The sequence below is a fragment of the Vicugna pacos genome, chromosome 16 (genome assembly GCF_048564905.1).
Source record: "Vicugna pacos chromosome 16, VicPac4, whole genome shotgun sequence".
Lineage (NCBI taxonomy): Eukaryota > Metazoa > Chordata > Mammalia > Artiodactyla > Camelidae > Vicugna > Vicugna pacos.
Window position 1 is genome coordinate 6,064,539 of NC_133002.1, and position 12,851 is coordinate 6,077,389.

General features: G+C 36.1%; 1 protein-coding gene across 9 annotated transcripts in view; it reads right to left on the reverse strand.

Moving 5' to 3' along the window:
- The window catches only part of SYNRG (synergin gamma), a 76,969-nt gene that overhangs the window by 35,227 nt on the left and 28,891 nt on the right, over positions 1-12,851 (reverse strand). For 4 of the 9 annotated variants that reach the window (XM_072940305.1, XM_031685246.2, XM_031685251.2 and 1 more), the window contains 7 exons: positions 12,335-12,568; positions 11,303-11,380; positions 9,148-9,344; positions 8,273-8,521; positions 6,566-6,699; positions 1,832-1,950; positions 1,624-1,686 (listed from right to left, as the gene is read on the reverse strand). In XM_072940305.1, coding sequence (XP_072796406.1) covers positions 1,624-1,686; positions 1,832-1,950; positions 6,566-6,699; positions 8,273-8,521; positions 9,148-9,344; positions 11,303-11,380; positions 12,335-12,568 — 1,074 coding nt within the window. The remainder of the gene's footprint in view (positions 1-1,623; positions 1,687-1,831; positions 1,951-6,565; positions 6,700-8,272; positions 8,522-9,147; positions 9,345-11,302; positions 11,381-12,334; positions 12,569-12,851) is intronic. The other 5 variants (XM_031685254.2, XM_031685253.2, XM_031685255.2 and 2 more) reach the window with 2 other exon arrangements.

The following is a 12,851-nucleotide window of genomic DNA, read 5'->3' on the forward strand; positions in this document are numbered from 1 at the left end:
GTCAAAGGTAAGACAGGAATGAAAGCAAGCACACAATGGTGACTACGACCACCTGGGATTCTGTTAGTAAAGAACAGCAAAAGCAGGACTAAGGTACCGCTTACATTTTGGTGGCACCATTGTATTTCCCAGGAACAGCATACATATCACACGATCACTAACACATAGTACATAAAGAACCCTGATGTTAAACCATGTTTTTTACTCTAAACTTGCCTTGGCCCAAGAGTTGGTGAAAGCACTGTTAGGAGAAAATGACAAATTAACAACCCAAAAGTTCCTCTAGGGTTTATCTTTATAATGCTAGTACCTAATACACGCACTGAGGAAGAAAGTTATTATATCCTACGATAGATAAGAAGTTTGGGATTAACAGATACATATTACTATATATAAAACAGATAAACAACAAGGACCTACAGTACAGCATGGGGAACTATATTCAATTTCTAATAATGAGCTGTAACGGAAAATTATCTGAAAAAAAAATGTGTGTATATGTGTAACTGAATCACTTGCTGTACACTCAAAACTAATATTGTGAATCAACTACACTTCAACAAAAAGTAAGAATTAAAAAAGAAAGTTACTACATCCTAATGGTTTGAATGAAACATTTCTAAAACCTAAGAGTTGTAAAAAAGTTAATATTTTTGGGGGGTGGGGGACTAATTAGGTTTGTTTATTTATTTTCGAATGGAGGTGCTAAGGATTGAAACCAAGACCTCCTGCATGCTAAGTACATGCTCTACCGCAGAGCTATACCCTTCCCATTGAATATTTTTAGAGATACTTGAACAGTATATGTTCTACTTTAACTTCCACACGTATGCCTTACCTTTCCTATAATCTTCCCCCACCTGCCCACTCCATTCCTGGGGCAGGAGGGTGAGAACAAATGATTGTGGAAGGATGCTCCAAATCGGAGCATTCAATACACAAAGGGAGAATGTGGTACTGTTCCCAGGAAGAAATTCTCAGTAGAATATACAAATTTCACAGCAGGCATGGTTAAGCTTTGAAGGACATAATTTGACTAATGGGTTAACTAAACCCTAAACACCAGGTTTCTAGTAGGATTTAGCCACAAACGTAACTTTCAGTCTTTACATACATATACAGCTCTCAAATCATCCTTCTATATTCCCAACCACATGATTTAAGCCCTTCTATCAGAGATGGGCACCATATAGGCACATAAGCCCCTCTCACTTCACCTTATTAAGTTACAGACAATTTTGAAAATCCTGAGGAGTAAAAGACTGGTTGCTGCCTTCTGCACAGTCCACAGACTGCTGCACTGTGAACAGTTTCAGTCTTGATGAGCATTAAAATAATCGAAAGTGGTCGCAGGAGTATAACTAGGCTTGAAGGCTTCCAGTGAAAGGGAATGCACTATCTTCAAAGGAAACTTCATCGATCTGGGGTTTGTCCTAAATTTCAGAAAATAATTTCCAATCATGGAACCACATTTTACTTTCTTGTAACTTCTAGAGCTACAAAACAAGAAAACCACCACACACACAATAAAATAATTTTAGAGATGTCACTGAAAGAACCATCAAAAATCTCTTATATTAAAAAATTGCAGTAATTTATCCATTTAAGGAATTAAACACTTACCTAAAGATTTACTCTCTGCTGTCTGTTCGAGTTCTCTGAAAGCACTATATTTGTCACCAGGCTCTATGATGAAAAGACAGAAAGCTCAGTTAAGGTTAGGAACCTTGAGATCACAACTCAAGGACATTTACCATCAAAAGTCACCACTGAAAACAAAGATTTACATTCACAGGTTTATAAATTTATCAACTGTTTTTTTCTTTTTTACCTCCAAATGGAATAGTATTTTCAGAGGACTTGTCAGTTGCAATTCCTTTAAACACAGCATATTTATCCATTGAAGCAGATGCTTTAGTTCCAGGGAGTGGCATCAACAAAGAAGGGGCACTAAGAGGGAAAAGGAAATATTTCTTAGTGACCAGAACATTGTCTCCTTCCCTTATCATCAAGGAAGAGCTTAGAATTAAGATGGCATCGGGCACCTAGTAACACTCACGGCTCCCTGCTTTAAAAGTTAGAAACTATATATGTGCACCACAAATGACAAAAAAAAAAATCCTTTTCCTTGAAAAAAATATACTGAAACAAGACTCAAGCAGTAATTCTTTCCTTGGTTATTTGAAGAGGGGTCAGATCCACGCTGACCATCTAATCATCTTTAAGCCATAAAAACCAGAGCAATGGCATTGGAAGTAGATTATTACAGAATGATGACGACCTGCATTTTAAAATTGAGGTCCATTAAACTGTGCAAGTGAACTGCTCCAAATATGTATACCCAATATTTTAAAGTAAATTATGTTAACCTTAATATATTCTCTAAAATGGGTTCAGAATACAGAGGTGGAATTGTTAAGATAAAAATCTATTTATGAAAGGCTGTTCAAGCCAAGATGTAAACTGTTCTTCATTTGATCATACTGCATTGCTTACTGGCAGAAGTTCACCCATCTGATAAGCAGCAGCCGAGTTAATACAATTTGCATTTTTACAGGCATCACATCAGCAGTTCCAGAAGCTATCTTTGCAGCAAAACAACAATCACTTCAAAATCAGATAGGTACTTTTGCCTGTGGACACATTTCCCGCTGGATGGAAAAATAGTGTAATGAGTAGTATCTGTGTGGGTAGTTCTTGGACGGCTCAAACAGATATTATAAACTGCTTAAACACATACTATAAACGAATTACTTTTTTTTTTTCTTATCAGACCCAGGCAGCCCCCTGGCAGAACAACCTTTACATATGAATGACTACATTCCACTACTAGTTTGTGTCATTCAATACCATATACACACATTACATAAATGGATTTCTATTGAGTTCTTTGCCATGGAGCAAGAATCTTTTCACAGTCATTTAAATCTTCTTATCAGGGGCCTACAAGCAAGGTACAACACCCAGCTGTGGCACAGGCAAGCTAATGGGCGCCCACAGTGCTGGAGTAAGACTTAGTTTGTAACCAAATGTTACAAACTCACATCTCTACCCAACAGCTGCTACGTATCTGATTTTGACAAATAGGTCATCATCTACACAACTGTAGGTGGATTTTTTAAAGTTCCGTAAGTAATTAAACTACAACTCATTGAACAGAGTTTTACATACGAATAAAGTTAATTAATTTCTCAGGAAAAAAAATCACAAAGTTGAACGATCCATTTGTCTTTATGATTTTCCAACATTAGCTATGTTCCTTTAAAGTCCATGGTACAATCTTCTATTAAATGTGACACTTACCTGAATGTTATTCACTTTAAAATTATTTTCAGAATTGGAAAAAAAGGCTCTTCAGGATAGTGAAGCAACAGTGACTGAAGTCAACAAAATAAAATTCTATTCCCAAAAAGCTATGACTCAGACTGTAATTTTATGCATATAGCAAAGGAATAATTCATTCCAGTTCTTTCCCTGAAGTTATTATTTAAAAAAAAAAACTGTAATCACTATGAAAATGTTTACACCAGTTATATAAAGTAGTTATCTGTTCCAAACATGAACACAGTTATTTCCACTCTTAATAGTAATGAAAGGTACTCAGTAAGGGAGGCATATTGTTTTAAAATTTAAAAACCTGCATTCTTTTGAAAGATAAGACTTCAGAGGACTTCGCCACCAAAAAAAGTATCTTGCTTTTCCTCTGGTGTATCATTCATGTTTCACAGTTACGCCATGGGGCTGCGGTAGATGATTTTACTTAGTTGCTCACCCACCTAAATATACCCACTTAAAAAGCAAAATAAAATAAAACCAACTCAAAACCCCTACAACTCAATCCTCTCTGAACTGTTCTATCATTAGTGCCCCATGTCTGCTTTGTTTACCATACGAGGCTCCCTGGTGCCTGGCACCCGGCAAGTATTTTCTTACAGGATAAATGATGTTGCTCTCTTCCAGATGCCCCTTCCTGCCAGCTCAAGTGCTGTTTCTCCTTTGACTCTGACATCCAGTTCAACAGCGAGTCCAATCAATTTCTCAGAGACACACTTTTAGTCTACAACTCTAAACCCAGAGTCTGTCACATAATCTCACAACAGGATTACCATGGAAGCTGAACTGATCCCATACACAGTAGCAAGAATTACTTTCATCATGCCACTTACATCTAATTGCTAATTGTGCAGATTATGTCACAAATCATAGGCATCCTGTAACTGGTGCCACCCTTAACTATGTCATTTTTTTCACAGGCTAACAATACTCTCCACTCCAGCCTACTTCTAACACCTTACTTGCCTTTTCATATCCTGACAAATAATACCCATTTTTGCTTTAAAATGCTGCCCAAAGTGGTCTCACCTAGGCTTAACTATTTATATCATGTTAACAAATACCCTTTTAAAATAACTTATAATATGGAAGATAGATTGCCATAAACTAGGGAATTCATTATATATGGACACACACACACACACACCACTGAAGGAGCAATTCTAAGAGAGTTTTCTTAGATAATGTAAATACCCAGATAAAACTAAGCTTCTTTAGAGCAGGAATTGTGTTTTTTGCTTCTGTATTTCTAGTGTCTACACCAATGTCTGGCACATAGCAGATGCTTCATAAATGTTTCTGAATGAATAAACAAACACTGAATGTGAATTCTTAGACATGAGCAAAATGTTTTCATGCAAGGAAAGCATACTCATAGTCATGCCAGAACTGAAAAAGAGAAATTTGCCAAGCATAGCTGCATATGAAAGGCAACTGTTTTGTGGAGATAATGCCACACAGAATTGCTAACACCACATATATCCCAGGTCTGGCCACTAACTTAAAATTTTCTATGAGCAAATTTCAATTTCAGCTGCTGAGAGAGCTGTCTGCCAGAGGAATGAACCATCAATTTGATAAATTCTGTTTGTAACTTTCACACTACAATACATTCATCCAACAAATCTTTAATTACATATCACAGGCTAAGTCTACACATACAGACATGAAAGACTGTCTTCAGGTACTTACAACCTAGCGAGGGAAGCAGTCATGCAAACCAGTAATTACAGCTAGGACACAGATATTCCTAAGGTACCACGGCAGTAGAGGTGGGGCCCTTAACTTATCTTGGAGGTGGGGACTGATGGAGAGGGGTTAGTAAAAGCTTCCTATATTAAACTGATTTTTGACATGGAACTAGAGTTAATTATAGGGAGAATTTCAGGTTGAAGAAAACAGGATGTAAAAAGCCAGAGGCTTGAAAGAGCATGGTCAGTATGGAGTCATTCTGGCTGGAGTACAGTGGGAAATGGCGATAGCCAAGAGAGCTAGCAGGAGCCAGATAGCGTGCGGCCTTTTCCCACCTTGAGCAGCGCTGACAGAGTTGATGGTGAAGGAGACAGGAGGGAGCTGAAAATAACTGTTTCTGATATGGTGACTGGATATGGTGATTTGACAAGTTGTGATTTAGTTTTGAGGAGGAAAACAATGAATTTAATTTTATGGAGGTAATTTGAGATGCCCTGGGTCATTCAGACATGTTCTAGACAGCAGCAGAACATAATCTGTTCAAAGGAAGAGATCTGAGAAAGAAATATTACGTGTCTATCAGGTTAATAATATGTGTGTGTGCTGGTATTGCGGGCTTGGAACTCCCAGTACTTTACAGTCACACCCCTCGCATGTTTCTCCTATGTGTCATTTACAAGTGTTTCATGTATTCTTAAAATCAGGAGAATAACTCCTTCCCTAATTTGTAATTCTCTGTAACACCTGGCCCTTAATTCTTCTCACAGTGTATGCAGGAAGCATTGATGAAGAAATAGTCAACTGGTTAAAACAAAAGATGAATGAAATTGCTCAAATGGGAACATAAGAGAAATAGAATATGTATCCTAATAAAAGCAAGTTCCAAAAACAACTAAAGACATTAACATTGCTTACGCAAAGCCTCACATGTTCCACTTGGTGGAAAAAGTATCTAAATGTGTTTCTTAAAATGATAGAAAGGTGTTGACAACATACTGAATCAGTTATTGTACCTGAAAGTTAGGTTTGTACACATGAGAAAAGTGTTTATGTAACTGTCTCTGCACACAGATCTGAAGGCCTAAAACCCACAGATCTCAACTTAAACATGAGAGACATGAATAAGTAATCGTATTTAATTTCTAACTTATGATTTCTGTGGAAAAGTAATAGTATACTATAGTGCAAAATACCAAATTATGTGCCCCTGCCTAAAAGCTTTTTAACAGTTGAAGACCTGGATCTTATATAAGAACATGAGTCATCCCTGCCCAGGGGCACTCAGCTATAATAAATCCAGTTTAGCACATGCAAAAAGAAATAAAGTCAAGTAGGTATGTACTGGGAGGAAACAGAAGCTGAAGTTAAAGGTGGACAAAGGAGAGAGTCTGAAGAGCAAAAGTATGAATAAAGGGGGAATGATCAAGAAAGCATGCGAGTAAGGAGTCTTAATTCCCTTCCTTATACTTGGGCTTCTCATTGTGGATGCCTCTTTCTCAATTATTAAAAACAGTGTTAACTATATTCAGCTCTTTTCTACCTGCTTCCATGCTGGGAATTACTTGTTTTTGAAGAAGCAGGCAACTCTTGGAAATCACTGAATGAGTCATCAAGGGATCCTGACTTAGAAGCATCTTGAAAGTCTTGGAAGTCATCTTCTTCTGGTTTTACCACCTGGGTTTATAGAGGACATTTAAATAGAAAACATCAAATTGATAAAAAGATAAATAACAAATACCCAGCTGTCAATCTCAAAGACTATCTTTTAAATCTTCCCATTTAGGTGCAAATATTTAATTTCAGAACATCCTTCAGACATAACATCTAGTCGAGGGCTTAAGGCAGGAATCCTCGTATTTTTAGATACTCTTCTATAAATGGTAAAAGACTGGTTTAAATAGCTAATTTATATAATTTTTAAAAAGCTGAATCATATTTGGTAGATTATTGAGAAACTGCCATCTTTTTTTTTTTCAGTGTAAGAAGAATATACATTTATTGATACGGTTTCAGATTTCACATGGCACATAACCTTTATGAAACTATCTCTTTTCAAGTGTTGATATAGCACCAATGAAGCATATGCACAATTACCTGGAAATTCTATTAAAATACTCCTCTTTTCCAACTATATATTTGTGTGAGCCCAAATTTTCTTTATATTGTTTAACCAAAACAAGTTATCAGAATGCAGAAACAGATATCACAATCCACCTGTCTCTTCTGTTTAGCTAGATATTAAAGAAATGGGCAAAAAAGAAATCCAATGCCATTCTTTCCACTAACTTTTTTGCTTTGGTAATAGCAACTACTTTCTGAGAAAATGTCATCTTTAAAAAACATTTTATACATGTTTGTAAATTACAGAAGTGATACAAGCTTATTTCAACCCATCACATACATGTATAAAGTAAACCGTGAACACTGACTCCTAATCCCATGCTCTAGAAGTGAGCACTGTTATCAGTTCACTTGTTTTATAGAAAAGTGAGCTTACACTATATTGTTCTGTGCTTTAAAAATGGAATTATATAACACAGACAGCTTTTCCATGCAGTACATGTATATCTATCTCATTCATTTTAATGATCAAATAGTTTATCACTGTATGGATAAACAAAAACGTATTTAACTTTACTTCTTCTGAGGGACATGTAGCTATTTCTAATTTTACTCTAACAAAGAATGCTAGAACAAATATCCTTGTATTTTTTTTAATTTGAGCTTTTAAGTGCTATGAGGTAGACTCTTAATAGTGTGACTGCTAGGTCAGAAGATAAAGACACTTAGATTTTTGACAGCTGTTGCCAAATATGCCTTCCAAAAAGACTTTACCCAATAAACCTTATCCCCTACATTTGTACTGAATGTAAACTAAATGTTATACATTTAAAAAAATTGTTGCTAATCTGAGAACTGAAAAATAAACTAAAGCATCTTAATTTTAGGTTTAGCAGCTTCCTCAAAAGACTCAGCCTAGGAATTTAATTAGCTTTATTAAGCTTGAGGTTTAGAACATACATGATAAAGAACTACAAACTTTCAACCAAAAATTCAAATATCTTAAGGCTTAAGAAATTTCTTGTTTTTTAAATAATGAGAAACTAAATTTTGTATTGTTTTAATACTGCTTAATTTTCACCTCCAGTGTCTATCATAATACAGCACTCTTCTGCATCCATGGGAAAAAAGTTGCCCAGATTCACTTTCAGGGATAATCTGGGATATACACAGCCTCTCTGTTTACCTGATTTGCAGAGTAAGTTGGCATGAAGCCAGTGGAAGTCTGGGCTGTGGCTCCTCCCACTGGTCCAACAAGATTAATGCCCATGACAGGCTGTCCAAGGTTGAGGGGCATGGAGCCCACAGGGCCTGAAGGCATCCCAGTCGGCTGACTCACCGCAGGAGGCAAAGTCATAGGAAAGCCACTTAAAGTTGGAACAGGAGCCGCTGGGAACTGGTTTAAAGCATCGGGACTTATGGCAGGAACACCCCTCTACATTGAACAAGAGGAAAATGGAAACATTTTAGGAAACTGCAAACCACATACAATCTATATCTGGTAAAGAGAGACTTAAATGTAAGATCTATAGCTTTGTTTCCACTCTGACTCTCCCCAAACTCAGGAATTTGATACAAAAAAGTAAGTTACAAGGTTAATGTAAATCTAATATTTAGCAAAGAAATGGCCAACACATACCAATTCTGACATTTTCACTCTCTGACAAGTTTGGCTAATCTCACTATAATCAAATGATTTAACATGATTTCGTAATGTGAGAAAAACTGCTATCAGACTGAGAATATTTTGTCAATATCTAAGGAATTTGAGACAAGGACTTCAAAGGACAGAGAGAGTAATTTCATCTATTACTCACTAACTCTCAAGTTCAGAAAGGTTACAGTTAGGTCAGAGAATGTTAATAGAGAAAACAGTCTCGAAACAAAGGACTATTCTGCTAGTCTGCACATCATATGAACTATACATTTTGAAGCAGTGTACCCTGAAAACAATCTAAATTTTAATGTCCAAGGAGTTCCACAAAGTTGTAGTAAAAAAAAAATTCATTCTTTCAGTTTACACTGAAACACGATTTATCTAACATTAGAAACAGTGTCTACCTGTGTTACCGCTATCATGGCGAGAACGGTATAAAGTTCCTCTTTAGTAAGCTTGCCAGGTGTGGTTCGATTAGCTAAGGCCCATATCTGTCCAAGAGTTTCCCTGGGAAGTCCAGATGACATCAGAATGGGATAAAGTTTAGCAGTATCTATTCCAGTTGGAGTCACTGTGGTTTCTAAAATTTTCTTATAGGCATCTAGTAAAGGAAAGACCAGATTACAAATTAAACATATTAACTGCAGACCACATTAATCTTTTTAGTCACTGCTGCTTATACAAGAATAATCTTAGATCAAACTGCTTTAACAGAACTAAAGCCACATCAGGGTTTGAACTGCTGTACAGATATTCAAGTGGAAATATCCAGCAGAGAGTTAAGATCCAGAGCTCAGAAGAGAGACTGGAGCTTGGTCCTACAGATGAAGATTTGGGGCTAAAGGTAAGAGAAAATCTTACAATTCAATACAAGATAGTAATAATAAGATGGAGACGGTATAAGAAGATGCTCTGGACTTTAAAAAAGAAGCTGCAGAGTAATGATGGTGGGACTAATTTGAAAATAGCAGTGGAAGCAAGAACTATACCAGTATCACCTTTCTCTTGCCCCAGTGAATTAAAGGCTATCAGACAAAAACATCACTGGGTAAGGTGCTTTAGGAATAGAGCCTTGAGAAAAAGGGAGTTTCAGTTACAGTGAGACAGCAGAGTAAGTTTTCGAAAAAAAGGAAAGGACTGTTAGGAGCTTTTCCATAGTCAAATGGCCTTTCCAAAGGACAAAGTGTAAGGCCGTTACAGTTAGGATTGCCATATAAAATACAGAACATCGGTACTGCATGGGGTATACTTACACAAGCAATTATTTGCTGTTAATCTGAAATTCAAATGAAACTTGGTGTTCTTTATGCTTATGTGCTAAATCTGGCCATCCTAGTTAGAGTTTGGGGGATGAAAAGTAGGGCTAAGGTAGACAGAGAAAAATGTTTAAAGAAAAATTTTGCATCTAGCATTTAAACAGGGACTACAGGTTAGTAGGCTGGCCATAAGAACACATTTAGACTAGGAAATTATGTGTGCATGTATGTTTGGAGGGAGAAGGGAGAAAGAAATACAAGCTGGTGGCAAAGGGACAGAGTCCCAAAATATACCAAGATCTAGATTTTGTTTGTCTGGCATGTAGACAGAGAGGAAGAAGAAAAGATGTACACTGTCTACAGGGCAGTTGGGAGAAAATCAGTTATTTTTATGTACAACTGAAGTCCCGCATGGTTTTGGGAAATTAGCCTTTCAAGTTGTGATTATGATGTCGAGTAGACATTACTAGTTTCTTCCAAGAAGAAGCTGAACTACAGGGATCTTGCATGAGTTTTATTTAATCACCTGTAGAACCAACCTAGATTAAGTCTACGACCAACCCAGAAAACTAAAGATCAGACGAAAATTAACTTTAATTTTCAAGGGGTTGGCAAAGCAGAGCAAACTGAACAAGTTATAATATATTAAGAGCGATCAGCAGATGCTACTGTAATAGTCACTGTTCTATGCGCATCAACCTCGGCTTAAATAGACTACTTCCTTGTACCAGTTGAATACTATACCACAAAGTATACACTTTGGTGGGTTTTTTTGGCTCAGTAGTAGTAATATACACAAAGAAAAAAGTAAACAACACCTTCCAATGTGAAGTAAGATGCCACTTGGTCTTTTACTTCATATAGTATCACATGACAAAGAAGTCATAGAAGAATATTTTTTAAATACATAAACTAATCACCAAGAGTTCAGGAAATTATACTAAATGTATTAGTACTATTCCTGATGTTATTAAAATTATTACTAATCTATGAAATACATATGACAGTGTCTATTAAAACACAATAAATCTAAGAAAAGCTTTTAGAAATAAAAGCATATGGTCAATAAGACATTAAAGCCAAACATTTCTCCTGCATTTATAGTTATTTCATACATGAGGCAGTCTTAAGAAACACTAGATGTATTTAATTGTCTGTACTTTTACAAAAAAATAAACAAGAAGAAAGTTACAATTCCTTTTGCATATTTCGTAACCACAACAGTAAACATTTACAATTACATCCACAACACTGAAAGTAAAGTATCCAGATGAGAATCTTGGACAAAGAAACTTTTTTTTACCTGGAACCAAACTCTCATTGTAAATCCAAGGAGGCATTCTGGGCTGAACAGGATCCTGTGAGGGAAACACTCCCACACCTAGAAGATAAGAACATTACCTAATGTATATAATGGTCCATGCAGAAAATGGGGAAAGCAGACTGAGTCACGGTTTTTTAACAAGAAGAGCACTGGCTAGAGACACTTAAAAAAAAAAGTCACCAATATAACTAAAATATTTGGTTTCTAAACAACTCTACATTATGTCCTAAGGCGTATATTAAAAAACAAAACCAACCCCCCCAAAAACAACAAGCCCCCCCAACCCCAAGAAGTATCAAATCAATATTCTGGGTTATATGAGGCTTGCATCATTCACATATATTACAAATTAAAGGAAAATACATGATAGTGGTTTAAAAATTACATATTTTTAAAAAATGTAATTGTCCATGCTTCACCTGCAGCTTTTAATGTTTCTTTCCAAAGTCTGATTTTTTTTTTTAACCTGAATATGACACTGCTGCCTTTGATGTATAGGATTTTTGTTTAAATTTTTTGTTTTTTACTTTGTCCAGTAAAATAGCCTCTAAAAGTTTGCCTCCTGTGCTGCCTACACTGTAATTCATCTCAGCAAGTTCAGTTTATTAAAATGTGGATCTTTTAGGCAGTTTGATTTATTTAAGAGAAGTCAAACTATATTCTCATTGGTGACTTTTCCAGTTAAATTTTAACTTTTCAACCTTATGGAAGAACAAAGTAGAAGAGAAGGAAAAAGAGTTTTTATAAAATAGAAGAAATTTTAAATCAGGAATGATTCTGATTAAAAAAACTAGTTATCAAAAACATTTTTTTTAAGGAATAATAGTGTGTTGAAAGAATTCAGAGCAAAATCGTAGGGGTTAATTAGAGAAGAGTGCATTAAATATATTTTAAGCAAAATTTCAATTAGCAAAATCCAGCAGCATTCATTTTAAGATTAATGCTTAAGGTGTTAGCATTCAAGCAACATTTGGTTAAATGAACTTTTTGCTGAGTATTTTATGAGCTCACCACTCTCTTCAATGGACAGGTTTTGGTCTGAAGTCTTTTCTGCCTCTGTGGTAGTGGTACCACTGACACGTCCATCTACAGCACCCCCGTTATTGGCCGTTAAACTGGGATGGTTCTTACAGGAACCTGGGCCCAGAGCTTTGTGCCCAACTTCAGAAGAATTGAATTTAATTTGTTCCTGCCCAGATGCACTTATATCACAAGATACTAGGAGCTTCTCCTCCAAGGAAGGGCCTAAACAAACAGCATGAAGGATTATTTGAATGTAACTGCAAGTTTCTAATCATCCATTTCCACCCCCAGATTCTGCAGGGAAGGCTCTGCCAAACATCAATTTTGAAATAATTCAAGTTCACAGATTTGTATAGGATTTGAGAGACTTTAGAGATTTTAGAGAACTTCAACATTGTTATCTACTTTGATTCTCAAGAATTCTATGACACAGCAGGCAGAATAGGATAGCGGAAGGAGTACTACCTTAGAAATCTGGAGACCTACCCAAGATACAGGCACTTCT